Here is a 26205-nt window from a genome sequence, read left to right as displayed (position 1 = left end):
ACACAACATTGACACCTTAAAAAGTGTATCTATGTTGTGTAAATCCAATATTCACAGCAAGAAAATGTCTGGCTCTGTAGCTGCTTAAGGCTACACTTCCACATGGTCTTTCTGAAACTTAACAGTAGCTGCAAGCTGTAAAAACTGAAACTGTGCTGAAAGATGTGAAAATATTCTCTTGCACTGGAGACAGGGATAGAGTGACCCTTGACACTGTTCTATGTTGACATGCTGATACTGTATTGTATTACCAGGTTATTGATATGATTGCATTTTGTATTAGTGTAGCTGGTTGAGGTAACATTTAATTTAAAGGTGAAGCGAGCAATATATTTATGTTAATATACGTGTTAAATCGCTCTATATTCATACAGTGATCACGTATATAGTGTGCACGCTTCATAGCACAGATCTCTCAGTCACCCACTGAGAGATCTGTATGTAATCGTCAAATAAACTTTTCTGGGATCCCACAACCTGATATCCAATCAGAAGAGAGAACGCTACAAACGGGCACGTCTCACTGCCGGTGCACGCGCAGAGAGCGACAGAGGGCTGAATGTTTATGCGCCTACAATGGCAGAGCAGGTCAAAATCCTTACCAATGTCTGTTTTGATGGTTTTTATCATGTTTGATCGCACTTACGGATCTGAGATGATGCTAGATAACTTGCTGCTTGAAGACTGCAGTGCATTAATGTAGTGCCGTAGGGACAAGGGAGGGGACTGCTAACTGCAGTCACTGGCAGGAAGTTAGCTAAAAGAACCATTTTGCTCACAGCACCTTTAAGCACAGTTCAAATGTCATATAGGTACTTTTTTACTGAATGAAAAAGCATTATATGTTAAATAACCTTAACCTACAACTGTCAAATAAATGTAGTAGAGTAAAATGTATAATACAGTGTTTCATGTTTCTCTGGAATGTAGGGGAGTACAAGAAAAAAGTAGTACAATAATGTAAATACTAAAGTGAAGCATAAGTACCTTAAAAGTATCCTTTGGTGTGAAATAGATGTTAGCTTTACATAATCATTAACTTGAACAGGAACTTGTTCCGTTCACCTCCGTGAGCCACAACAATGCAGGATGACTTAGTATAGTATAGGAAACTGAGCTTAAGCTATGCTGCAGCACCTTCTGTGCCCAGGGACCCAAGGCCAGAGCTCCTCCTCCTCCTCCTCTCCACTCAACTGAAGAGATCTCCCTCTCACTCTGGTGCTTGCTTTCTCTGTCCATGCATCAATCGTTTGTGCCTAGGTGCTGCCCTTGTTATTCCCTCTAGTAATACTTGCAAATGTCAGTAAAATGAGCCCAGAGTCTTCACAGTTCTTCACCTCTCATAGATTAGCACAGTATATCTTACTGTTCTGCACAGGGCTGCTGTAGGCTATACACAGCTCCATCAGCACAAGGAGGAAAATGAGAATCTGGAAGTTATTACCCAATGATTGCATCTCAGAAATGAAAATGTAATTGTGAGAAAGGAGAGACTGAAGCAAAATGGTGATTGTTCTTATGTAATCCCCCCATCCATTAACCTAAAAGTAGGTAAGTATGAGTCAAAGTTAATTAAGGAAAAAGGATTATTACTAGTACTTTATTTTATTTGAGATACATTATTCTACCAATTTGTTTGAAGTAAAGAATTCAACTTTGTATTTTTGCCATTTATAATTTGGCTACATTTTGCTTGTGTTCAACAGTTCAAATGCACATCTGGGAATGAGTCTTAGCCAACCGGATGGACTAAGGCCTGATTACATTATTATGACAAGCAACGTTGCATAAAGCTGGCAGTGTTAGACTCTTGCTAACCATTAGCAACCAGGTGTCAATTAATGGGGTTCTCGCAGCCTGCCATCCTCCACCAGACCTTCATGAAACAAAGGAAGTAAACACTTTTACCTCTATTCATCCTTCCGCTTACGATTTTGGCTAATTGTACAAATAAAAATGTCTGGCGGATCTGCATTTTGAGCAACAACGTCGCGTGATCTTGTGCTTAATAACACTGAGGTGTTCATTTGATGCTGTTATGATCCCAAGCATAATATCACCCAGGAAATATTCTGTTGTAATGAAATGACAAACCATTTATCAACAAATCCCACCCACATAAGTCCCATATAAAACTTTGTGAGGAGAACAAGTCAAACATTGGTTATCTCACTTTGATGTAATGCCTGTTCTAAGCCAAGGTATGTCAGCCATTTTTATATGGACACTGGAATGAAATGCTTTGAAAGCAAACATGTGGCATCTTGGAAACAAGGGCTGGTTCTTGCTATTTCCTCTTCTTCTGGTTTGTACATAGCCTACTAGAATCTGTTGATAACATATTTTCAATCAGGTAGTAAACACAACATCATCCCGCACGCTGGTACTAGCCAATTGAAAAATGCTTGATGACCATGAAAGTTACAGTCTCGTCATATCAGTCCCAGTTTGTTGCGAGTGTAATATGAGTAGTGGACAGCCTTGGTTTGTCAATACACCGTTAAAATGTATTTTGAAGCCATAAAGTCAAACAAATAGTCCTGCTGTGTTGCGATTCCGTGATTAATGGCGTATAGGCCGGCAGATCAGCTTAAATGTTTTCAACCATTTTCTTGCTCCCCTGTTGTGTTCTCAATTTCCTCACAAACCCTATGAGAACAATTCATGGAGCTCATGTTCTGTGAAAAGATGCCTGTCGAGTTACTTAAATATTGTTGTGAATTACTACTTGTATTAGTCCATCTCAGTATGAGAGGCTATGCTCAGCTCTGTATATCATGTACACCCACGGATATGGCGTCATCATGAAGTGTTTATAAAAGACTAATTGACGAATATGTACGAGCCAGTAAAGGAACACATGTAATGCTTTTGTCATGAAATGTGGACAAACTTCACACCAAAACTGTAATTATTTCTGTTTCTGAAGAACTAACTCAGTTTTCCAAAGCCCAGACGCTTTGATTGGTGGTTTCTCTGATGTGGTTCCATACATCAGTTAGAAAAATGCGCCGCGGGAAGATACATTTTGTCAAAAGTTTGAAAGAAAGAAAATAGACTGGAGCACACAAGGGTTTCAATTGAGGGAAGAGACAAAAACAAATGAAGTCAGTGAATGTAACTGACCTGTGTTTGGTGAAGGAAACACTAATATTATGACAGTGGAAATTACTATTGTGAGAACTCTTGAAATACGTCGGAAACCCCAATCTCTCTCTTTCAGGCACCATTGCAGAACAACTGTCTACAGTCATGCTAGCGGCTATGTGTGGCTGTATTTAGTTTACAGTAAGACAGTGGTGCCTATAGCTAGATGCTAATGTCAGCACGCTAATATGCTCACAGTGACAATGCTCACATGCTGATGTTTGGTAAGTACAATGTTCACCATAATGTTCACCACTGTTAGCCAGCCACATCGGCCGTGCACTGTACAGCAATAAATTTGAAATTGATGCCATTGCCATAACCACAAACAGTCTGACACCAATAATTACTGAAGTAAGTGAAAAGCACATTAACAGCCAAAGAAAACGCTGCTTCTCTCCACATACTTAAAATACATACTGTACATTTTAGTCCAATTGTCATGAAATGAGAGCCGTCATTCCATTTTGGAGATTACGCAAAAGGTTATTTTTACAATGCCAGCCACTCCGGCCAGATTTCTTTCATTGGCATGACTCAACTTTTGGCATTATCAACCTAAAGGGCATATTTAAACTAAACGTTAACTTAAAAGGGTCATCGCTTCCTAACCTCTTTTATTTCCACCATTCCCTTAAACTGTGGTATTTCTCAGAGAATGTGAGATTTGCACATTGCATATTTCACTCGCTCCACTTCTCAGTATAGCCTTTACTTTCAACATTTCAGTTGCCAGAATTCCCTTTTCAATTGTGCTCCAGAGTCCCACTGACCCATTTTTTTCTTCTGTTTTGTTTTATTAAAAACACATAGCCTAAACCTCTGCGGTGAAGTCACAGCTTGGAGTAGAGAACTGGAAAATATAGTTATTTATCTAACTCAGCGACATCCATCACCTTCATGTCATGGCTCCTCCAGATATCTGGTGTTTGAAGCCTTCTTAGGAGGAGTAGGCTACTACGCATTATGTGTGGATCTCTGCAGCACAGTAAGCACTGGCTCATCGTGAGGTCCAAATGAACCAGAACGTTTTTGAAAAGAAAACTGTGCAAATTGTGCCTTTTGAGCAGGATATAAGAGCAGTATGTTCTGGACTCTTTGTTTTTGGCACAGTTTGGTAAAAAGAAAAACAAGTCTGACCTTTTGCCTCCACATTTTATACTTTTCTTATCATTTTTAAATATTGAACAACTTTGCCTGGATTAAAGACTACAGATGATGCTTAAATTGACTTTGTGTCTGAGTTATGTTCTACTCCTCTAAAGCCTACTTGCTCAGTACTGCTGCTTGTCATAGAGGTAAAAGCTGATCTTGGAAATAACACATTCAAACTGATTAAGAGTCTCTATCAAATTACAACTGGCAACTGCTTTACCATGTTGTAACAAGTGCAAGTCTGTGGACCTTTTTCCAACTTTTCCAACCCTGACAGTCTTAATCTGATGTTCTCTGGTCATTGAACAATGCTTTTATCATCAGCGAGCAATTTCTATATTCTCCTAAGTCTGACTAACTGTTCTCTACTGTTTTTAATTTCTGTCAGGTTAGGGAATGTGTGTCGTTGAAAGGAAATCTCCCATTTTGGTGAAAAACTGTCTGTTCTTCACCCCCCCCCCCCCTTTTTTTTCCTCTCAATGGAATGCACATTTTCCAATTGACGCAAACCATCCCTGAGACGTATCCTATTGGTACACAAAGGCCTACCCACATCCAGCATTAAGATCCCTCTACAGGGCTCCAAGAATGATACCATGTATCAGCCTTTCTTTCCCTGACACCGCAGATGGAAGCCTTGGCAACAAACAAAAAAAAAGCCTTGATATCTCCAGACGTGAGACAACAGTGGTTGCCAGCAGAGTGGAAGCATCTCAAATATCTATTGTAATAGAGGCTCATTTTCACGCTCTTCTTTTGTTTCACATTGCAGAAATAGCTGGCTTGGGTTATTGTTATTTTGCAATACTTGAATTATAACTCTGTTTCAGACGAAAGCCAGTTACTCACATATTCCAAATATCTACTTTATGTCCTGTGCTTTGCTATTTCAACCTTAAAAAATGACTTATTATTCAGGGGACTGGGAGTTTATAAGCTCTATTTTGTAACCCACAAAGTGCACCAACACTGAACAACAGCATACTTTCCTCCATTGCTTTTCCCCATGAAGGTGGGCTTACAGTATTTGGGAGGGGATGGTGGGCATAAGTGTGTGTGTGTGTGTGTGTGTGTGTGTGTGTGTGTGTGTGTGTGTGTGTGTGTGTGTGTGTGTGTGTGTGTGTGTGTGTGTGTGTGTGCGTGCGCGCGTGCGTGCGTGTGTGAGTGAGTGAGTGAGTGAGTAAGAGAGAGAGAGAGAGAGGGGGACAAAGAGCGGGAGAGAGAGGGTGAGAGAGGGAGAGAGAGAAAGAGAGAGGAGAGGAGGGGTCGCGGATCCCCTAGGCCAGCATCTGTGTGCGAGCACTGCATCAGTAAAATTACGCCATCGGAAGATAATTATGTAACTCCTGTCTCTTAAAAATTGGCCACAGAACGGTCCATACCCCAAAAAAAACACTGACTGACAGGTTGTCTCCGCGAGCCTCTATATATAAGAGGAGGGAGGTGGGTGCCTCAGAAACTGTTGTGCCTCCAGACTGTGGATATAGGGAACCAAATTGGACTTTACGGCTTTTACGCACGAGGTTTATGCAAGAGATACGACTTCTCATTCATTTATTCATCGGCTCAGATCCTTGAAAAGAGCGCCATTTTTCACAATCGATTTTAACTTTTTTTGTCTTGTTTTTTTTTGTCGGATATCCGACAGAATACAAAAGAATACCACATAAAAACTGCATTCATCAGGTAAGTAATGTCGACCATTATAGTTTCTGTGTGGAAATATGGTTCAAGTGATTAAAGTAATCAGTTAGCCTACCCTTTGACTGAAAACTCTAGAAGATGAATCTGAATTCAGAAGCTGGTGGCGATGTGTATGCATGTGTGATGCTGTAAACCGTTTACTGTAGAGCTGTTTAGCGGAATCATTTCATCTTCTATTGTATTACATTGGAATGTTTGTTTGTTTGTTTTTTTCGAAATTTTCACGGCCAACTTCAGATTCAAGTGCAGACAGGACAAAGCCTAAAGAGGGACATACAAACTAATGCAAATCATTTCTGTTATTTCTTTAGAAGGAGACATGATACTCAGGAGAAGTCTCTTCTTGCTCCTCTTATGTTTCAATTTCCTCCACGCATTAACTCAAGGTAAGTGAACAACTTGTAAATCACTGTAATCCTGACTTATAATTGATAATAGCCTATTACTTATGCATCGTATAATATAATAAATCCTCACATGTGAAGTTTTATTTTAGGTCAGAACTTGCTGTAGACTAATCCCTCTTAACATGTGGCCATTGGTTTGCCATTTGCACTGTTCCTTTTGAAAGTGCTTATTATCCCCTAAAATCAACATGTCCATTTGCATTTGCGCTGGTCTGATTTGACAGAAGGCGAGCAGGAGGACGAGACCTCCTTCGACCTGTTTGAAATCTCCCAGATCACGCGCAAAACTCTGGGAGCCAAACAGTTCCGGGGCCAGGACTCAGATGCCCCTGCCTATCGCTTCATTCGCTTCGACCACCTGCCCCCGGTCAGCCCCCCCATACTGAAGCAAATACTACGACAGGTCCAAAACAACGAGGGCTTTGTGTTTGCGGCCAGCATACGCCAGGACCGATCCTCGCGGGGCACCTTGATCGGTTTGGAGAGCCCCGATGGCCGCCGGCAGTTTGAGATTGTGTCCAACGGACGCGCCAACACTCTGGATCTAGTTTACTGGGTGGACGGCTCGCAGAACGTGGTCTCTTTCGAGGACGTGGACCTGGCCGACTCGCAGTGGAAGAATATCACGCTTCATGTTCATGGGGAGAACGCCAACCTGTATGTGGGCTGCAGCCTGATCGACAGCTTCATCCTGGATGAGCCTTTCTACGAGCACCTGCAGGCTGAGGGAAGCCGCATGTACGTTGCCAAGGGATCCACCCGGGAGAACCACTTCAGGGTAAGCGAGAGACTAGTCTCGCAAAGCCAGACCAAACTACAGCAAGTAGTGTGTGAGTGAAAGGCTGTTGCTAGAAACAAGATTTCCCCAAGGATCCAAGCACTTTAGTTTCACTGTGACTTCTGCAGCCCTGCTGGGAGAGTTAAATGGCTCCACAATAATTTGTGGCCTCTCATAAGTCGCATGAAACAAAAATTGTGGTCTCAACTGATAATAAAAGCTCACAGTTTCCAGGAGTAGAATACTTACATACTCCCTATTTAAAGTGTGGCAGAGTGACTCAGTCTTGCCCTGGTCCTTTTGTGTAGAAAAGCACTCCAAATTTAGACACCAAATTGCCCCTTGTGTGTAAAAATGGGTGTGAATGTCTGTGACAAGGTCAAGAGTGACCTTTTGTGCTCGAGTGTGAGTGTGTTTGTCTTTGAGACGGTTTTCCAATCCATGCTTGATTAAAAGTAACTTTAAAATGCACGTATGTCACTTCATGCCAAAGTAGCCCAAATACGTAATAGAGACTTGTTTTTTCTTTCCAAACAGGGCCTTCTGCAGAATGTGTTTTTCATCTTTGACACCTCAGTGGAAGATGTCCTGCTGAGCAGAGACTGTATGTTCACTAAAGAAGGTAAGACTTTTCACTTGTAGCCAGTGTTCAAACCAGCATTCGCCTTAAAAGTTCCTGCCATACTCAATCAGTGGCAACCGTTTCTGTTTGTGTGATTTCATAAGCCAAATGATGAGTCAAAAATAATTATATTTGCGAGTCCGATACCTTACAGATGTGATTGGGAAACTCGTTCACATAAAATCCTCCCAAGCGTGGTATCTGTGTTTTGTTAAGGAACAACCACAGCAACTCTCCAGACCAAACAGTTTAGCCTTCTCAGTTGACTCCCTTTGAATAAATGTAACAATTTTTTTAAGAGTTTCAAAAAGCTCGCAGACTTGATATGTGGCAGGATCTCTCACCAATGACTTCATGTTTACGGAAACAGCGGTGTCGATGCAGCGGCTTGAGTTCGGGCCGGCTTGCGTGGTGACCAAAAGGAGAGGCAGATGCTTACATTTATTTCCACTGGCAGTGGACTCGGGATAATGCCTTGGGAAAGAAAATAGAAGTGAACGCTATACTGACGACTGGGGAGCTTCCACTCCCAGCTGCGCACAATCACACACAAACGCACCCACGCGCGCACACACACGCACGCACGCACACACACACACACACACACACACACACACACACACACAGACACACACACACACACACACACACACATACACACACACACACACACATACAATGAAGTCATGAATTGGCTGATTGGGTTGCTTTCCTCAGCTGAAGCTTTTGCTCTCTTGAGGAACAGTGTACCTCGTGATACTCAGTGGGGCTCACACGAAAGATGGACTACGACTCAAACGATACAGAGACCAGAGTAAATATGTACATAATCCTCCTCTACAACAGGGCTAAAGGGTCACCACATCTGGGAACAGTGTCTTGGGATCACTGTGACAAAACAGATCCATCTGCGGCGTGCGTGTGCGTGCTTGATCCAGCGGTTTTTGGTGTACTTCTGTGTTGCCATAAGCAGTGTTTGAATTCCAGCTAAATAACTTGATTTCTTTCAACAAATGTCACCAAGCTGCATGGAAGTTTTTTCTGCATGCTGCTAGCTGGTTCCAGTCAAGGTTCTGCACTGTTGGCAATCCCCATGCCAAAAGTCACTCATAAACCCACACAACCCACGCTCATAAAAACTGTCACGTTGGACATTAATGAGCAGTGTTAAACCTACCCAAGCTTTTTGCTATTTCTTTTTGTAGTTTTTCATTCTCTACCTGCTTTGAGAAGAAATTAATTGAGAATGTCTATCACAGAGAGCCAGGGAAGAATGTGTAAATGCTTTCCCAGACCAGCTAGCACGCGTTCACATGCACAGTCAGCGGGACGCCCTCCTGAGATTTGAATGAATCCAACAGACTAAGAGGGAAGGAAAACATAGCGCAGGCTTAGAGTGGGACATCATCGTGCAATTTTGACGACTCGTTGAGTTAGAATCCCCAGCCTGCTATCAATCTTCACCAATTTACATAGCAAGATCCCAACCGGGTTGCAGATATGAGCTGTGCTTCAGCTCAATAATAGGTGATCTGCAGTGTTGTAATGTCTGTCTTCTCTGACTGTCTATGTTTGTTTTCGTCATCGCACATTCATGAAGTTCAGAATTTGGTTCAACGCCAACTCAACCCCACAACAAAAATGCCTGGTCTTGCTCTGTGATTTATATACATTTTTTGCTGTGTTTTACAAAGATCACAGCTGGCAGACGCATTACTCTGGCCTGGACTTTCTGCTCCAGATTTGCAGATTTGTAGATTTTGCAACGAAGCCTCAACATTTAGCTGTCATTCTGCCTTTCATACAATCCCCCTTAAGGCTTTTCCCTTAAGTAGAAGGGATTCTACTGCAAAACCCTAAAGTATTAGTCATGAATGATAAATGCTTTAACTCAAAGGGATTTTGAATTCTACTGTGCTGACATCTAGACCAAGGGTATATCTCTCTTGTCTGTGTTACTGATCAGCTGGAAAAGACAAGACCATAAGCTTCCCAGGCTTCTTGTAAACCCATCTGTGTGGTCACTCCAGTCTGCTAAGTCCATAATGGAAGTGTCCACTCATGGTCATGGAGATTTATGACGACAGTGTATTTTGTCATCATGTGAGGAACCCCATAGAATTTGACTTTAGGGAGCTTGGCAATGCCATCCCTTCATGTGCTTCTGCAGCCAACCCTGCTGCATGTCATCCCTGGTGGAAAGATTTGAAGTCACCATTTCAAACAGATTGCTTTCTTTTTTTTCGAATCAAACTCCGCTGACTGACTAGACATCTGTTTTCGGGAACACAATAAACACTGTAATCACCGCATTGTTAGGACCTTTTGGCCGCCTACAGGAAAGCAGGAAATCCGAGTCCTTGTGTTTCAATCATCCTATCTCTGAAAATATGTTTTCCATCAGCGTGTCTGTGTTGCTCATTCATGTGCTTGCATTCACACTGTCTCCCCCATGTCTCTTTTTGTACCTCTCTTTAGATGATGCTAATATTGTGAGCGAGAGCACAGAGGTTGTGGATGTGAGTCCCTCCATCACCACAAACATCATAGGGCAGAAGACAGACGAGACGGGCCCGGATATGTGCGAACGTTCCTGCGAGGAACTTAGCACCATGTTCCAGGAGCTCAAAGGCCTGCGCGTTATCGTCAGTAACCTTATTGATGGCTTGCGAAAAGTGGTGAGTAGTCAAAGTGACATAGTGTAAATCAACCTAATCCTGACTGGTGTTTGTTTTACACAAGCTACTGCTGCCTGTATCGCTGTACTTTACAGGCCAATTTCAGTGATGAATGGGTATAGGCTTTTTTTGTGTGAGGGAAGAAAATCAACATTTAAGAGAAAAATAGACATCTTAGGAAAATAAACGATACAATCCTCAGCGTGGCAGCCAGAAGGAAAGCGGTTTGATTTAGGTTACTAGGTAACCTACATTAGGTCGAAAAGCAAACAGTAAGTAGCCGCAGGAGTGTTTATAGAGTGGCCTGTGATGACTGAACCCGTTTGACTCCTGCTATCTGTGGCAGCTTGAGTCAGACAGATTTTATGACATGTTACATGTGGATATAGGAAGTGTTCCCCTGGCAGCTAAGGGGTCCAGTCTAATGTCTGGATGTGTTTAAACAGCCCATGTGTTTCCTCTGGGAGCCCTCCAGCAATAAGAGAGTCTGGGCATGAACCTTTGGAGAGAAAAAAAACAAAAAAAACGGACGGGATGAGAAGGGTCCCTGAGGCTCTTCCAGACCGAGTGGTGTCTTAAGATTCTAGTGCTGCGCACTGCTGTATCCATTTTCCTAATGGGAGGACAAGCGCGCGCACACACACAGACACACACACATAAACCTTTGGCTGTAGTTTATCGACTGACAGTTTCCAAGTGTGCAGGAGTCAAGCCAGAAATAACTAGTCTTTCCAATTGGGTTGGAGGTTGCAATGTGCATCACCAAGTAACAGTTTTCATTGGGTTATTTTCTTTAGCGAAATACAGTTATTTGGGGTTTGCAATTTGTATTTTACAAGTATTCTCCTTACAGTAATACAATGGAGTAACTTTTTGTGTTGGTGTACTTTTTTTGACTTAATTCACATTTGTTACGTTTGTACGTTTTCTTTCTGAACCTCTTTTCGCTCATTAATCAATCTGGAAGAAAGATGATTTAAAATAATACAGTGTGATGTATCACTGGAATGGGGATGTAAAGCTTCATTAAAAGGGGCACACGATGCTACATATGGCCCTTGAATAATATTATGTCTGTAAGTGGTGTTTGTGTTTCTTGATTAGTTTATAGGCTTCTTCTAGAGCACGATGCACTCTTCTTTTTCCACCTGGTGAAAAGTAACCTTGCATGTGCTCTCTTTAAAAGGAATCAACATGTCAGCAGGTGCACATCTTCACATGTTTGATGGAATGCAGTGCACCTTTCTCATGAGTGTGTCCTAATTATTTCTGACTGTTCTCCGCTCCGACTGCAAATCTGTCTGTTATTGTATGTTCAGACAGAGGAGAACACAGTCATGAAAGAGGCCCTTGGGAGGATGAGGAACACTAAAGAGAAAAACATGTGCTGGCAAGATGGCCGCCTGTTTGATGATAAGGAAGAGTGGGTTGTGGACAGCTGCACCAAATGTACCTGCCAGGTAGGGCCAAGTCATATGGAATTGACATGGAAATGTACAGATTTACTGTGAATGTCAGTGACCCTGATGTATCTCTAATGTCCATTGATGGCAGGAGTCCAAGATTGTGTGTCACCAAATTACCTGCCCACCAGTGGCCTGTGCGAGCCCCTCTTTTGTGGACGGCGAGTGCTGCCCCGTGTGCATGGGTAAGTAGACAGAACCTACCTATTAGCCAACGCCTACAGCAAATAAACACAATATTAAACACACATAGTTTCAAGCATGTATGCTATTTCAAATGAATGATTCCATATGCCATATAAAACTATATTCCACCCGGATAAAACTTTATCACCACAGGGCTGTTGCAGCCAGTTTTGTCTTTGCGAGTGAACCACATATTTATTGGCCAAAATATATGACACTCAGGATGGCTATTGTGGGTCTTTCAGAAGAGGTCATGTGATAAACAGACAGACAACAGACAGAAAGAAAGAATAAAACAGCGCAGTTGTGGTGTTTCACTAGTAGGGGAGAACGGGGTAATCTGAGCCACTTTTTACATTTGCTCCCCTCTAAGGGAGCTAAAATGATTTATCACTCAAATGTACACATTTCCCATTAATTCAGGATGTTTCCTAGAAATGGGCATTAGCAGAATTTCTTTAAGACAAAGGGCAGTGAAAATATGATTGTTTAAAAAAAAGTTGTCATGTGGCTCACTTTACCCCAGCTGTGGGGTAAACTGATCCACTTACTTTTTCCACTCTGAAACTACCATAACAACACATATTGTAACAGTAAGAATCCTGAAAGCTAGCCACACATTCCAGAACTAATGTCGGACTAGTAAAAGAATGATGGGGTTTGGTCAATTAAGCAAAGCACATCTTCTAAACACTTGAAAGTAACTCTGAACAAAATCAAATACAACATATTATAATTCAAAAGGTTTTAATAAGATTCAAATGAAAGATAGAACCAGTTAGATTAGAACACAGTCTGGGGGTCAGAACACAGGACCCTTAGAGCCAGCTAGTGTCTGGGGGTCAAAGCATAGGAAAATCAGAACCAGCGAGAACAGCCTGGGACTCAGAACACAGGAGAAGACCCAACTGGATTATAACATCAGCCTGTCATACTCTACAACTAGGCCTACTCTACATTCCAGCCCTGAAGGTTACAGGGAAAGATGAGAAGGTGCTCTTTCCGTGTGGTTGCCCCAGGTCGTCTTCCTGGTGTATTTCCTTGGCATGATGGCTTTTCTATAATGTGTATGACATTAAAATAAAACATATGTTATGTAATATTACATTAATATATGTTTAAGACTAAACTTAACTTGTGCCTCATGGGAAAGTGAGACAGTGGCTCACTTTCCCCCACAGCATTTGGCTCACTTTCCCCCACCACCACAATTTGAGAAAAAACTACCTCTCTTAGCATTTCAGGCTAATCTTCAGTTATCAGCATCACATTGTTTCATATGTTGGTAGTTCATCAACACGTATGATAGAAGTTTTTCTACGTGAATACATTTGCTTTGGCACAACAGTTGATTAAGTTGACAGCAAGAAAATTTACTTTTACATGCAAAATACCTATTTTGGTGAAAAAAACATGCTTACCACAGCACCATGAGGTCCTCTCTTTTGGGGCCATGGGGAAATGAGAAAACATATGTCTCACATGACCACAAATGTTTTTCCGTTGCCTAGATACAGGGGCTGACTCACATTACCCGATGCCTCAGATGCCTCAAATTCCCCTGTTCTCCCCTACTTCTATTTTTTTTTTACATTGAGTTGAAATGGGGGTGTTAAGATCCAAATGTTGACTTTGTGATTCTACCTCTTCCAAATAAAGACAGTGAGGATGGCTGGTCCCCGTGGTCGGAGTGGACAGAGTGCACAGTCACCTGCGGGACAGGAACCCAACAAAGGGGCCGCTCATGTGACGCAACCAGTAACCCCTGCAGCGGAGCTTCTATCCAGACCCGCAAGTGCAGCCTGGGCAAATGTGACAGCCGTGGTGAGAATTTATATTTTTGTAATCCATTTGTGTTTTCCTTCAAATATACAGTATATGATATATTGCTCAAATGTTGATGTCTGCCCCTTACCACAACTAAACAATAATGTTAAACAGTATGACATATGGCTAGGGAGGCACATGATAGAACTGTGGAAAAAAAACAGCCCTGTCTCTATATATGAGATCTTTCAAAGCACAAAAGACCAAGTTCATGCCTCCATAAATCTGTTGAAAATGGATCCATCTGAGTGCGGCTGGATACCAGTGAAGAGCTGGATCTCATGGTCGGGTTGCAGGGTGTGCCCAGTCAAAGTTAATACCAAATAAATTACTGGCTGAGAGGGTGTTCCACAGTGCAATGACTCACCAGAGCCTTTCGTGCAAAAATATAAAAATACAAATTAATTTAAGTATTAGGGGTACTATATAGGAGTTGGGGTGTCTTCAGATTTTAGTTTGGGTTGTGCTGGCTGCCAAAACTGATGATTTGCGTGTTTGACACGTCGCAGGGTAAGCATGTGTTATTGCTTGCAGCTAACATTACACTGCATCTGTGTGAGTGACTACATCAGTCCACAACCACTGGAGGATAGTTTACCCACCATGACATAAATACTGGCGCAGTCATCTGAGAAAAAAATCTTTGAAAGCGAGCCACCATCACATAATGTTTACTTGTAGAAAAAAATGTGGTGGCCATTCTTTGTTTACATTTGCAAATTATACACGTCTGTAACTATTTGACTGAGTGGAAATGGAGTGGGGGGGGGGGGGGGTAATACATGACGTGTAGTTGTGGTGCTGACTGATACGCTTAATGTTTGATACTTGCAGTTCGCCAGGACGGAGGTTGGAGCTTGTGGTCTCCGTGGTCTTCCTGCTCGGTGACCTGTGGAGAAGGTCAGATCACAAGGATACGCCACTGCAACTCTCCCGTGCCACAACTGGGAGGAAAGGACTGTGAGGGAAGTGGGAGAGAGACCCAACGCTGCACTGCCAAGCCCTGTCCCAGTGAGTATATTTCTGCCACATGAGGAGAGCACTCATCTCCATTACAGCAGCTACAGTGTCAAACAACCTAGACATTCTCATATCTCATGGCTCCCCTCCGAGGCAACATTCCCTTGTGTTTTTTTTTTACCTGGACGGACCTCCTGTCTTTCTTTCAAGAGATGTTGACTCAAATCAGCTCAATATGTTTTCTCTTGAAGTATTAAGTTCCAGGTGTTTCTGACTCTATGGCTGCTTTTCCAGATTCCAGATTTATTTTGACTTCAAAGGTGGAGTCAGCGATTCTGGAGAATGCTTGTTATCAAAAAATCCCTGAATGTTTTTGTCAAAATCCCTGAATATCTCCTCACGACCCCGCTGCCTGTACGTACTGTGTGTGCACTGAAAAAATAAATAACAGTACGGACAGGTAGCGGATCGTGAGGAGATATTCACTGATTTGGGGAAAAAAACGAACAACAAGCATTCTCAAGAATCACTGACATATTGGAATGTGGAATACAGTTGATTTTACGTGATTTCAAAGACTAACCACTGAGCATCTGTCCCCATATCTTTTTAGTTGATGGTGGTTGGGGTCCTTGGTCTCCATGGGCAACCTGTTCAGCAACATGCGGAGGGGGAATGAAAAGTAGGACGCGAGAGTGCAACAGCCCTCAACCTCAGTATGGCGGCAATACGTGTATCGGGGAGGCCAACGACAGTGACAGCTGTAATAAAAAAGACTGCCCCATTGGTGAGCACCATTCACCCTACATTATGTTTAAACTTTATAGCAATGCAATAAGTGATAGGCTCGGTTGATCAGTACACCACTGTGTGTCAATATCTCACCAAATACTGGATGGATTACACTACAAATCGTGCTGACCGTCAACGTTCTACCGACTCCAGGGATCACATCACTTCTCCTCTAGTGCCACTACAAGATTGACATTTGCGGTTGTGAGTGAGAACCACTGACCAATTGACTGCAGCAATAATGGCTTTCCTATTAGCTTTAGTTGTTCTTTGTATTCAGCACCATATATATAGCAAATCTTCAAAGCTTGCACAAACTAAAACCGATACAATATACAGTACGTACCATTTACCTTAATTGTGGTGCAGGCAGAAATCTAAACCTAGACAAATAAAACCAAAATGTTCTGCAAAAGAAAAAAAGTAACGTCTGGGTTGTTTGGTCATACAGATCTCTCCAGTGATGTTTAAATCAATTGCCTTTGTCTGTATCCTTTCTTGTCTATCTAATGGCTTTCAGATGGCTGTCTGTCTAACCCATGCTTTGGGGGAGTGGATTGCAATAGCTCTCCAGATGGATCCTGGGAGTGCGGCCCCTGCCCTGTTGGTTTCCGTGGAAATGGTACCCACTGTGAAGACATTAATGAGGTAAAAGTTCATCTTCTTCTCATGTGCATAAAGGAGATACAACTTATTTGAGACTAAAATTCAAGTAATGATTTGGTTGTATTCTACTGAAGCCTTTCTTTCATGTCTCCAGTGTGACATGGTGTCTGATGCTTGCTACAAAGTGAGTGGATTGCAGCGCTGCGTCAACACCGACCCAGGTTTCCATTGCCTGCCCTGTCCCAAGCGCTACAAGGGCAACCAGCCTTTTGGTATGGGTGTGGAAGATGCCAAGAAGAACAAACAGGTGAGTTCAAGTTACTCTCAACGTGCGGCAATACCAGACCATTGATTAGATGCGATTCAAACACGGGTGAGATGTCTTAACGGAAATACAATCTGGGGCTCTAGGTAGGTAGCAGATTTTTGTATACCAGGTCCAAATTTATGAATGAAGAAAGCTGCAGCTGATTCCTAGTCCTCATTTTCTCATTGAACCTGTTAACACAGCATTTGAGGGGAGGCCCTGGGCCACCAAATATGAGTTTGACTCACTTTGACCCAGAAGCAGCAAGCAGAAGGAGAGGAAGGAGAGTTGGGCAGCTCTTAACAAAAAACATGTGTTTCACATCTCTGTTACTTTCACTGTAAGATCAGAAGCAGATTTAAACAGTTGGACTGTAAATACTGTATGCGATCCTACTTCATACTGTATTTTCTACTCTATATGTTGAACGGATCAGCGCATTTACTCAAAATCATGTAAAGCTAATTGTCTTAACTTAGGCTCTACCCACTAGATTTTTAAAACAACTCAGTTTTTCCACTTTCCACACATGTGATGAGTGCGAAATTGTAGGCCTCATCACAGGTAATTAGACATGTCATATGTCATATTAATAACTGGATTGGAACACACGTTTCTGCTCCCTGGAAAACCTAACTGAACTCGCTGTGCCACTCTTACTGGCACTTGCATTACACCCCCTCATTGGCCATTTTGTCACTCTTTGGCCTCTGCAGCTGCTCGTCTTTGATATGATGCCCCAATTGCACTAATTGATTTGGGAAAAGGGGGAATTGTCTCATCGTTGGCATTAAGGGGCTCCCATTTCACAGTTTTGATCAAAGGCCTTTTCCTTGCTGTCGCTTTCCGCTTCATGAGCTCATGGAGTGGCATCCAAGCTGGAGTTATGTTCATCCTCTGGTAATGAGTGGCAGCTGTGAATACCTTGTGCTGCAGTAAAAGGGGCAACAGTGGGCCGTAGTGGGATGTATGATGCATTAAGTAGGATTTCAAAAAATCAACTGTGCCCAGAAGTGCCCCACACTTTCCGTTAACCCCTTCACTTTGATTTGGAGTAGCACCAAGTTTGGTGTGGCCTTCCTAAAAAGAAAGATACAAGGACTAATGGTTAAATAAGTACTCTCTTGACTTGGACACATCATCAGAAGCTGACAACAAAATGGAAAACATGTAACAAGGACATAGAGGGCTATGTTTTTTTCTCCAGCAAATCACATTTAGTCAGTCAATGTATAAACCAGTTCCATCTGCCTTTTAATTTTTTTATTTAGGTCTGTGAGCCAGATAACCCATGCAAGGACAAGACCCACAACTGCCACAAATATAGCGAATGCATCTACCTCGGCCACTTCAGTGACCCCATGTACAAGTGTGAGTGTAGGACCGGTTATGCCGGAGATGGCTTCATTTGTGGAGAAGACTCCGACTTGGATGGATGGCCCAATCAGAACCTTGTGTGTGGTGCCAATGCCACGTATCACTGCAAGAAGGTACTGTATTTCATTGAACTGTGTCGCCTTATTCGCTGTAACCCTCTCCGGCAGTGATTCTAAACAGCTGTATCTGTATAAAATTTCTGAACTTCCCACCACAATTTTTTCAGGATAATTGTCCTAACCTTCCCAACTCTGGACAAGAAGACTTTGACAAAGATGGTCAGGGAGATGCTTGTGACAAGGATGACGACAACGATGGCATCCTGGACGAGAGGGTAAACAAGAGCTTTCAACACATGGGCACGTTTAAAGTGTATGATCAGATTCACCATACTTGAAGAATTCCATAACAACAACCACTTACGTACTTCCCAACCACAGGACAACTGTGCCCTCCTCTACAATCCTCGCCAGTTTGACTTCGACAAGGATGACGTTGGTGACCGATGTGATAACTGTCCCTATGAACACAACCCCGCTCAAATAGACACCGACCACAACGGGGAAGGGGATGCCTGCGCAGAGGACATCGATGGAGATGGTAAAAAATAACTAAGCCTTAACAGATAACAATACAGTTATCGGTCCATCTAAGGCTGCTAGCTGTAATTTTATTCATACCTGGAATTCTAAAAAGAAAATTGCCCTTTTCTCCACAGAAATTTTGAATGAGGATGACAACTGCCCCTATGTGTACAACACTGACCAGAAGGACACTGACGTGGACGGAGTTGGTGACCAGTGTGACAACTGTCCACTGCTTCACAACACTGACCAGGTACCGCATCACACTGCAGATACTCATGATATGTTACACTACAACAGAGAGTACAGGAAGTGTTAAAGGTGAAGTAAGCGAAATGGTTCTTTTAGCTTAATTCAGTCCCCTCGTTAGCAGTAGTTAGCAGTCCCCTCGCTCGTCCCTACGTCACCACATTAACGCACAGCGGTCTTCAAGCAGCACGTTATCTAGCGTCATCTTAGATCCGTACGTGCGATTAAACATGATAAAAACCATAAAAATAGACATTGGGAAGGATTTTTACCTGCTCCGCCATTGTAGGCACATAAACATTCACCCCTCTGTCGCTCTCTGCGCGTGCACGGGCAGAGAGACGTGCCCGCTTGTTGCCATCTCTCTTCTGATTGGATAAACGGTTGTGGGATATCGAAAAAGTTTCTCGCCTATTACGTGGAGAGCGGAGTGACTGAGAGACCTGTGTTATGAAGCGTGCACACTACAAAAGTGATCACTGTATGAATATAGAGCGATTTAATACCTACAGTATATTAACATAAATGTATCGCTTACTTCTGCTTTAACTTCTGTTTATTACTCCAACAGACTGACTCAGACAATGACCTGGTTGGAGATCAGTGCGACAATAACCAGGATATCGATGAAGACGGCCATCAAAACAACCTGGACAACTGTCCCTATGTGTCCAATGCCAACCAGGCCGATCATGACAAGGACGGCAAAGGAGACGCATGTGACTATGATGATGACGATGATGGCATACCTGATGAGAGGGACAACTGCAGACTCACACCCAATGCAGACCAGCTGGACTCTGATGGTAAGGATGTAACATTTAAAAGGAGTTGTGAATCCAATGCATATTTGCCCACTGGTACTGTTTAATGCAGAAATGTTAGTACAAAGGGGTACTAAAATGTTTGTGCTCAACTGTTTCAGAATGAATTTACTGAGTCGATGTAGTATGGTTTCACTGTGAGCATTTCCTAGATGAAAATACCAACAACAAAATGTACAACAAACCAATATCTATATGGTGTACTTTTTATCTTATGTTGGATGAACTTAGAATAGGGATCTTTCCTAGCATTGCATGATAAAGTGATGATATATTGAGATGGAAAGTACATTTCTTGACCTGGATAAGAGTTGACAGTGTTACCTCACCAACAAGGCCTACTCAGTACCTACTCAGATTTCGATTATACATTTGTCCTGGTGTTAGGGCCTTATTGAGTCTGAAGCTGTACTTGACAGTCTGTGAATGGATCATATAAGGCTAAACTTATAGCTAGTATAAATATTTTCCAGAATGTTCTCTTTATTTTCTTAAACGGTCTCCCATCCCATGCACTTTGTACTCGTTACTCGGTGATGTTCACATTTTACTTCCGTGTGCCAGATGTTTTCACAGTCTGCAATTAGCTTTGCTGCAGCAGCAGGTGTGAACTATGGTGGCTGTGGAAAGAGCCAGTGGCTGGGTTGGCATGGTTGATGTCATTCTGCATCAATTCAGTAAGGAGGACTTCCCAGGAGGGCACATGCAAGGCTGTGAAGTTTTTATTTCCTTTCAGGTTTGCCCTGTGATTAATCCACAGTGCCTCATTTAAGCAGGGTTACCTGGAGTTTGTACAGCTGTCTATAACTGGAAACAGACAGCGAAGGTTGAAGGCCCTGGACAATGACACTCTTCACAGTTCGCTTAGTGCTTATTTGATAGAATCATTTTTGCCCCTTGAAGATGATAGAAAACAGCTATCTTCTTTCAAACAGTGGCTTTCGTTAGCTACTGGCGTCATTTTCACTGTGAGCTCCTGGCCTGCAGTCTGGCTCTAATGGACATCAGGCTTCAGATAGTAAAAGTATCAGAGGAAGTTGTCACAGCATGAAAAGATGGCCGATTTTCCTCAGCAGACTTGGCAAAGGTATCAAAGCCAGCTTTCCTGGGAGGAATTGCTCTTTTCCCCTTTCATATTTAATATTATGATTTAACATTATCACTGGAGTAGGAGTCTTATGTCCCTCACATTAGCTGTCACAGAGATTTTCCGACCTATGGAAAAATAGGAAGACATTTAGTTTTTATCATCCATGACTAATGAGGTAAAATATATATGTATTGATCTGGTGTCCTTTTTTAACAGGCGATGGAAGAGGGGATGCCTGCAAAGATGACTTTGACAATGACAGTATCCCAGATATCTTTGATGTGTGTCCGGAGAACAATGCCATCAGTGTCACTGACTTCAGGAAGTTCCAGATGGTCCACTTGGATCCTAAGGGAACCACTCAAATTGATCCCAACTGGGTAGTGAGACACCAGGGCAAAGAGCTGGTTCAGACTGCAAACTCTGACCCTGGCATTGCAGTAGGTGAGCAGAACACATATATACTATTTGATGTTAAATCTTGGCTGCTTTTTAAAATATTTGAATCTCCATTTTACTGCAAAGAGCCCTAAGACTTAGCATCTCATTTCTCACACACCCCCACAGGTTTTGATGAGTTCAGTGCTGTGGACTTCAGTGGGACGATGTACGTGAACACGGACAGAGATGATGACTATGCAGGCTTTGTGTTTGGCTACCAGTCGAGTGGGCGCTTTTATGTAGTGATGTGGAAGCAGATCACACAGACCTACTGGGAGGACAAGCCCTCTAAGGCCTTTGGCATCTCTGGAGTTTCACTCAAAGTCGTCAACTCGACCACTGGCACTGGGGAAAACCTCAGGAATGCTTTGTGGCACACGGGCAACACTCCTGGACAGGTGGGCTGCAGCATGAATGCTATTTGGTCTGTTTGAAAAAGGCTGTAGCTGCTGTATTAAGTGTTGTTACCTATTGTACACAGGTGCGTACTCTGTGGCATGACCCCAAAAACATTGGTTGGAAGGATTACACAGCCTACAGGTGGCATCTCATCCACAGACCTAAGACTGGCTTTATAAGGTAAGAAATGCATGTATATTATGTGAATGTTAAATGGACTTGTGCTTATATAGTGCACTTCTAGTCAGACTTGACCACTCAAAGCACTTCACACTTATGTCGCATTCAACCCTTTCACACACACACTGATGGCATCATATATTTTAAGTCTGATTGTTTGCCATTCACACTCTGTTTTTGCAGGGTTGTGGTGTATGAAGGTAAACAGATCATGGCAGACTCTGGACCAGTTTATGACAAGACGTTTGGCGGAGGAAGGTTGGGCTTGTTTGTCTTCTCGCAAGAGCTGGTGTTCTTCTCCGACCTCAAGTATGAGTGCAGAGGTTAGTACAAACACTTTAAGTACTTAGGAGTGTGTGTATGTGTGTGCAAGTGTGATATTAGATTAAACAAACATTTTTTTTAGAAACCACTACACGCAACACCTAAGACAGTTGGACTTCTGTGCGAAACCTCATGCGCCTTCGTTAATGCATCAAAGGATAACTTGTTTATCAATCTAGCCAAAAATAACTTTTTACCCTTTTTCCCCACAATTTATGGAGACTGACAATAGCAGCATCATGCTGGGAATACGTAGAAACCCATGGGGAATTGGCTGTATGTGTTTTGTTTGGTAGGAAATTGCAACTAAACCTAATAAAAGTCATCTGAAGGCTTTTTTACATTACACAAACACAATCACTTGTACAAACAGTATTATAAGGTCTTAGTCTTGGGATTGATTGGTATTTCAGGTTTAAATTATGTCCCTTAAGTGTGTTTTTGTGTGTATATACTGTTTACATGTGTATGTAAAGTATATTTATATGTTAAGTGGACTCATCTGGTCCGTACTCCACACATGTCTATACGCTTATATGACATAAATCTGAAAGTGGGTGAGAAAACCTTGTCCATGCTTGAATGATGTGGGTAAAGTCCTTAAAACTTCAACATCTTTTTCAAACCTCAGATGAGCTGGATATTCCAACAGTGTACCCAAGGTAATGATGGGAGTGGAGTGGAGTTATGTGTTGAGTGTTGGCTGAAAAAAAAATAAATCACGCTATTTTTTTCTGTCTGTCAGCTTGCCCATATACAATGCACCAGAACGATGCATTGTGAAAGACCTTGTGAGTTGTGTTCAAGGACTTGAGATTTTTCTGTTGAGTGCTACTTTGTGGAAAAAAATAACCTGCAGCCTTTTCACAATCACAGCCAACTTTGCTGAAGTCACGCTTTTTTTTGACGCACACAATGCAAATGTTGCTGCTGCACTCTGGCACTTTTGGCTGTCCTAGTCTTGATTTATGACTGTGACGTTTAACAGAAGCCATTTTTCTCAATCTTTCCACAGATAACTGAATCAAGTCTGATAGGAAAAAACATCGAGATGGCAAAAAGACAAGTAAACATCACGTCATCGCTCTATCCAATTCAACGTACAGGAGACTTTTCATACTTTTCCGTGTTTTGCCTTGATCTATCAGCTGGAGAGGACACAATGGCCGATTTCAGTTCTCCTAATGACAAATTTTCCCAACTGGGGAAGAAAAACTGATGACAGTGTACCAGTTTGAAAAAAAAAGCCTCTGCAGTTTATCTTACTATATCTATATTTTAAAGGATTCATTGTACAACCACTTACAATGCTGTATGTGCTTTCCCACAGTTTCTTACTTTCTACAACTGGAAAGTCACTCAGTTGTTCTTGAACTTTCGTCTCACTGGCAGGCTTTTGTTTTTACAGAACTGATCATAAAGTATCTGACAAACATAAACTGTAACCAAAGCGTAATCATTTGGCTGTTTCAAGTACATTACTGTTCCCCCTGGTTCTTTTAACCCCTGAATGTGGAACGTGTGGGAACAATTTCAATTAGCCATTTTCATTAAGTGCCAAAGATGTTTATACTAAGTTTGTATTATAATTCCTTTTGTAAATTATTTATGCTCTGTTTTTCTTTTGTTTTTGTTTGTTTTGCTAGTTTGTAAATAATTATTTATTTGTTCACACTGACAAAATGCATAATTGAATATCACAAACGTCAAGATAACACATTATGGTATTGCAAGATTATTAGTGTTGTCATGCACTTCCTGCCCCCGTTAGTTTTTATAATCTTTCAGATAAACTCTATCGTTTCTTTGGAGAGGATAAACATCAGCTGCTTTTAGCTAATCGTTTCTGTGTGTGATAGTAGCTGCCAAAAAAGGGTTTATTCTGGTAGTATGTGTATGTTAAATAAGCCACTGTGTTTATTTTCTTAGCTGTCCAGACAGGGCCTCATTGTCCTCAACGTGATACATCACATTGGTACACATGGAACATTTTTCAGTGCTAATAGTTTACTTCTGTAGAAGCTTAGACATTGGGCTGCTGGCAAGACCTCTTTTTTTTTTGCACAGGATTTTGACACTTGTATTTTACACTTGTATCTGTAAAATTTCTATAAACATTAAAATAAGTAGATGAAGGTGATAACCATCGTTTAAAAGGTTGTAAACTAATAACCGCTTCAGTGCCAGATCCCTAGTGAATCTAATGTTAGATACCGTGCACTCATATATCATCAACAGTTTAGAGTCTGAGGTTCATTCAAGTCATTGTGTGTGATGGGTTAGTCATGAAGGTCAAGTACAGTGAAAATATTTAATATAAATAACTTTTTCATATGTTAGTCGTAAGTATCACTTATGGATGTTGTAAAACTTTACAGTGTTGTTGGTAAAATAATCCAGTTGAAGTTCTCTTAACACAAAGTGTGACTGTGTGACTGTATAGTGTGGACCGAGGTTGTGTTAGGACACCCTCGTTGCCGTTAATCTGTATAGCATTTGTGTTTTTACATGTTTGGTTTTCATCTTATGTTGAGAGTTGCAATGCACAAAATGTACATTTTTTTGTATACTTGTGTCGTCAGATATAATTTTTTTTTTTTTACAAACAATAGTGTAAGATTGTTCTGTTTCATAAATAAATCTCTTTACACTATTTTGTTGAATTTACACACAAGGATTGACAGATATCCCGTTATAGTTACGTTACTTTGAAAATAGTGTTAAACCAACATGAATAGTACAGTATGATATGCCACCTAACAGCTGCCAGTTGGACACTGTAGTTTTTAGCTGAAGTCTCTCAAACAGGAGTAAATTGTACATTGGTTGGGCACTATTTTCAGCATCAAATGAGTGTGTTGCACTGATGGTATTTCATGGTGAAAGGAGGGTATTTTCAGTTTGATTCAAAAGGGCCCACATACATGATAATGACATCTCTCAATGCAGCAGTGTGACTTATTTATGGTGTTTTTGATATATTTTAGAGCAGAAGGATTTCTTTATTTATCCCTCCAAAGGGGGTAATTCAATTATAGACAACAATAGACTACAGTGGTCCTGGTAATGGCCCAGCCTTTCGATACACATACAACTGTTGTTAGTTGCAGGTTCAAATCATTGTTGTCTTTTGTTTTGTTTTGTTATTTTTCATAGATCTTGTTGACAATACGGAGAACATATAATGTCAGCATATTTGACCTTTAGGAGTATGATTCCAAAAAAACCCATTTCAGTGTCACTTAATTTTCAGTTGCAAATCTTTGTTCATCTTGCTTGCACAACTGTTAACAACATTGGTTTTAAATCAAAATGTGCAGATTCTTATGGTTAAGAGAGATGAAAAGGCTTTGTCTGTGGTTTTGCAACAGCAGTCCATTCGTCTCACATTGAGCAAACTGAGTAGTGAAGGGGTTAAGTATAAATGATGAATAGGCCAGGAAAAAAATGCGCAATTAGGGAAAATGGGGAAGTCCAAACCTTGCTCTCGTAGCTCTGTGGCAGAGATATCTGGGTTGAGGCTCTTGGAATAGTCCACGTGGCACACACACCAGAGACTGGCTATATGGGTCTGGCATCGGTGGTTGGTTTCAAGCCCAGAGCAAGTTCCAGGGTGGTTCATGTAGGCTGTGCCAGAGAATATCAGTGTGTGACACAGTCAACCAGAATTTTGTGTTGAGGCTAATATTTAGCAACCATATAGGATTTTAAAAGGATGAATAACCTGGTTGCAATTACCAGAGAGAGGGCATAAAAAAAAGTTAATTTTCACTAAAAGGTGTCACATGGTTGAGCCTGTTTGGATCGGCACCTGGCATGACATCATCCTTGCTGAATGAGTTCAAGCTCGAAATAGATTGGTGTCGTGAAATGCATTTGTCTTGGAGGTTTGGATGAGGAGCTCAGCACCAGATTGTCATTTTTGACAGCACACAGAGACACACAGGAAGCTGAGGGCGGTGAGGGAAGCTTCTTATTCAAATAAAAGTTTAAAGGGAGAACTGCCGTGTAAGCGTTGTTCCCCTTCCACTGTGGTGTGAAATACCAGGCTGTCCTATGAACTGTACTGTACTGTACTGTACTGTACTGTACTGTACTATAAAAC

The 26205-nt window shown here is 41.8% G+C and overlaps 1 protein-coding gene across 2 annotated transcripts; it reads left to right on the top strand.

The window, feature by feature from the left end:
• Window positions 1-5628: 5628 nt before the first annotated feature.
• thbs2a (thrombospondin 2a) lies at window positions 5629-24753 on the top strand. 2 transcript variants are annotated; one of them, XM_080036998.1, is made up of 23 exons: window positions 5629-5988; window positions 6318-6392; window positions 6638-7191; window positions 7729-7813; window positions 10292-10491; window positions 11811-11951; window positions 12046-12139; window positions 13800-13964; window positions 14802-14978; window positions 15541-15714; window positions 16240-16367; window positions 16480-16632; window positions 17904-18122; window positions 18236-18343; window positions 18450-18609; window positions 18728-18846; window positions 19414-19648; window positions 20973-21200; window positions 21324-21595; window positions 21679-21776; window positions 21960-22099; window positions 22732-22762; window positions 23116-24753. In XM_080036998.1, exons 2-23 carry the CDS (start codon window positions 6326-6328, stop codon window positions 23117-23119), a joined length of 3552 nt encoding a protein of 1183 aa, XP_079893124.1. In that variant the 5' UTR covers window positions 5629-5988; window positions 6318-6325; the 3' UTR covers window positions 23120-24753. The 2 variants fall into 2 exon arrangements, with proteins under 2 accessions (XP_079893124.1, XP_079893125.1); XM_080036999.1 differs by lacking the exon at window positions 22732-22762.
• Window positions 24754-26205: the final 1452 nt, after the last annotated feature.

This window comes from Ammodytes marinus (genome assembly GCF_949987685.1).
Source record: "Ammodytes marinus genome assembly, chromosome: 11".
In the NCBI taxonomy this organism is placed as follows: domain Eukaryota; kingdom Metazoa; phylum Chordata; class Actinopteri; order Uranoscopiformes; family Ammodytidae; genus Ammodytes; species Ammodytes marinus.
The sequence above is the reverse complement of the archived record's forward strand: the minus strand, read 5'-3'. Positions and strand labels throughout refer to the sequence as shown.

What these genes read in the sequence shown, in the direction of transcription:
- thbs2a (XM_080036998.1), top strand. Translation starts at nt 6,326, where the DNA reads ATGATACTCAGGAGAAGTCTCTTCTTGCTCCTCTTATGTTTCAATTTC. An exon ending in CCCGGGAGAACCACTTCAGG is followed by an intron (nt 7,192 to 7,728) that starts GTAAGCGAGAGA and finishes CTTTCCAAACAG; the next exon opens with GGCCTTCTGCAGAATGTGTT. An exon ending in ATGCCAAGAAGAACAAACAG is followed by an intron (nt 16,633 to 17,903) that starts GTGAGTTCAAGT and finishes TTTTTTATTTAG; the next exon opens with GTCTGTGAGCCAGATAACCC.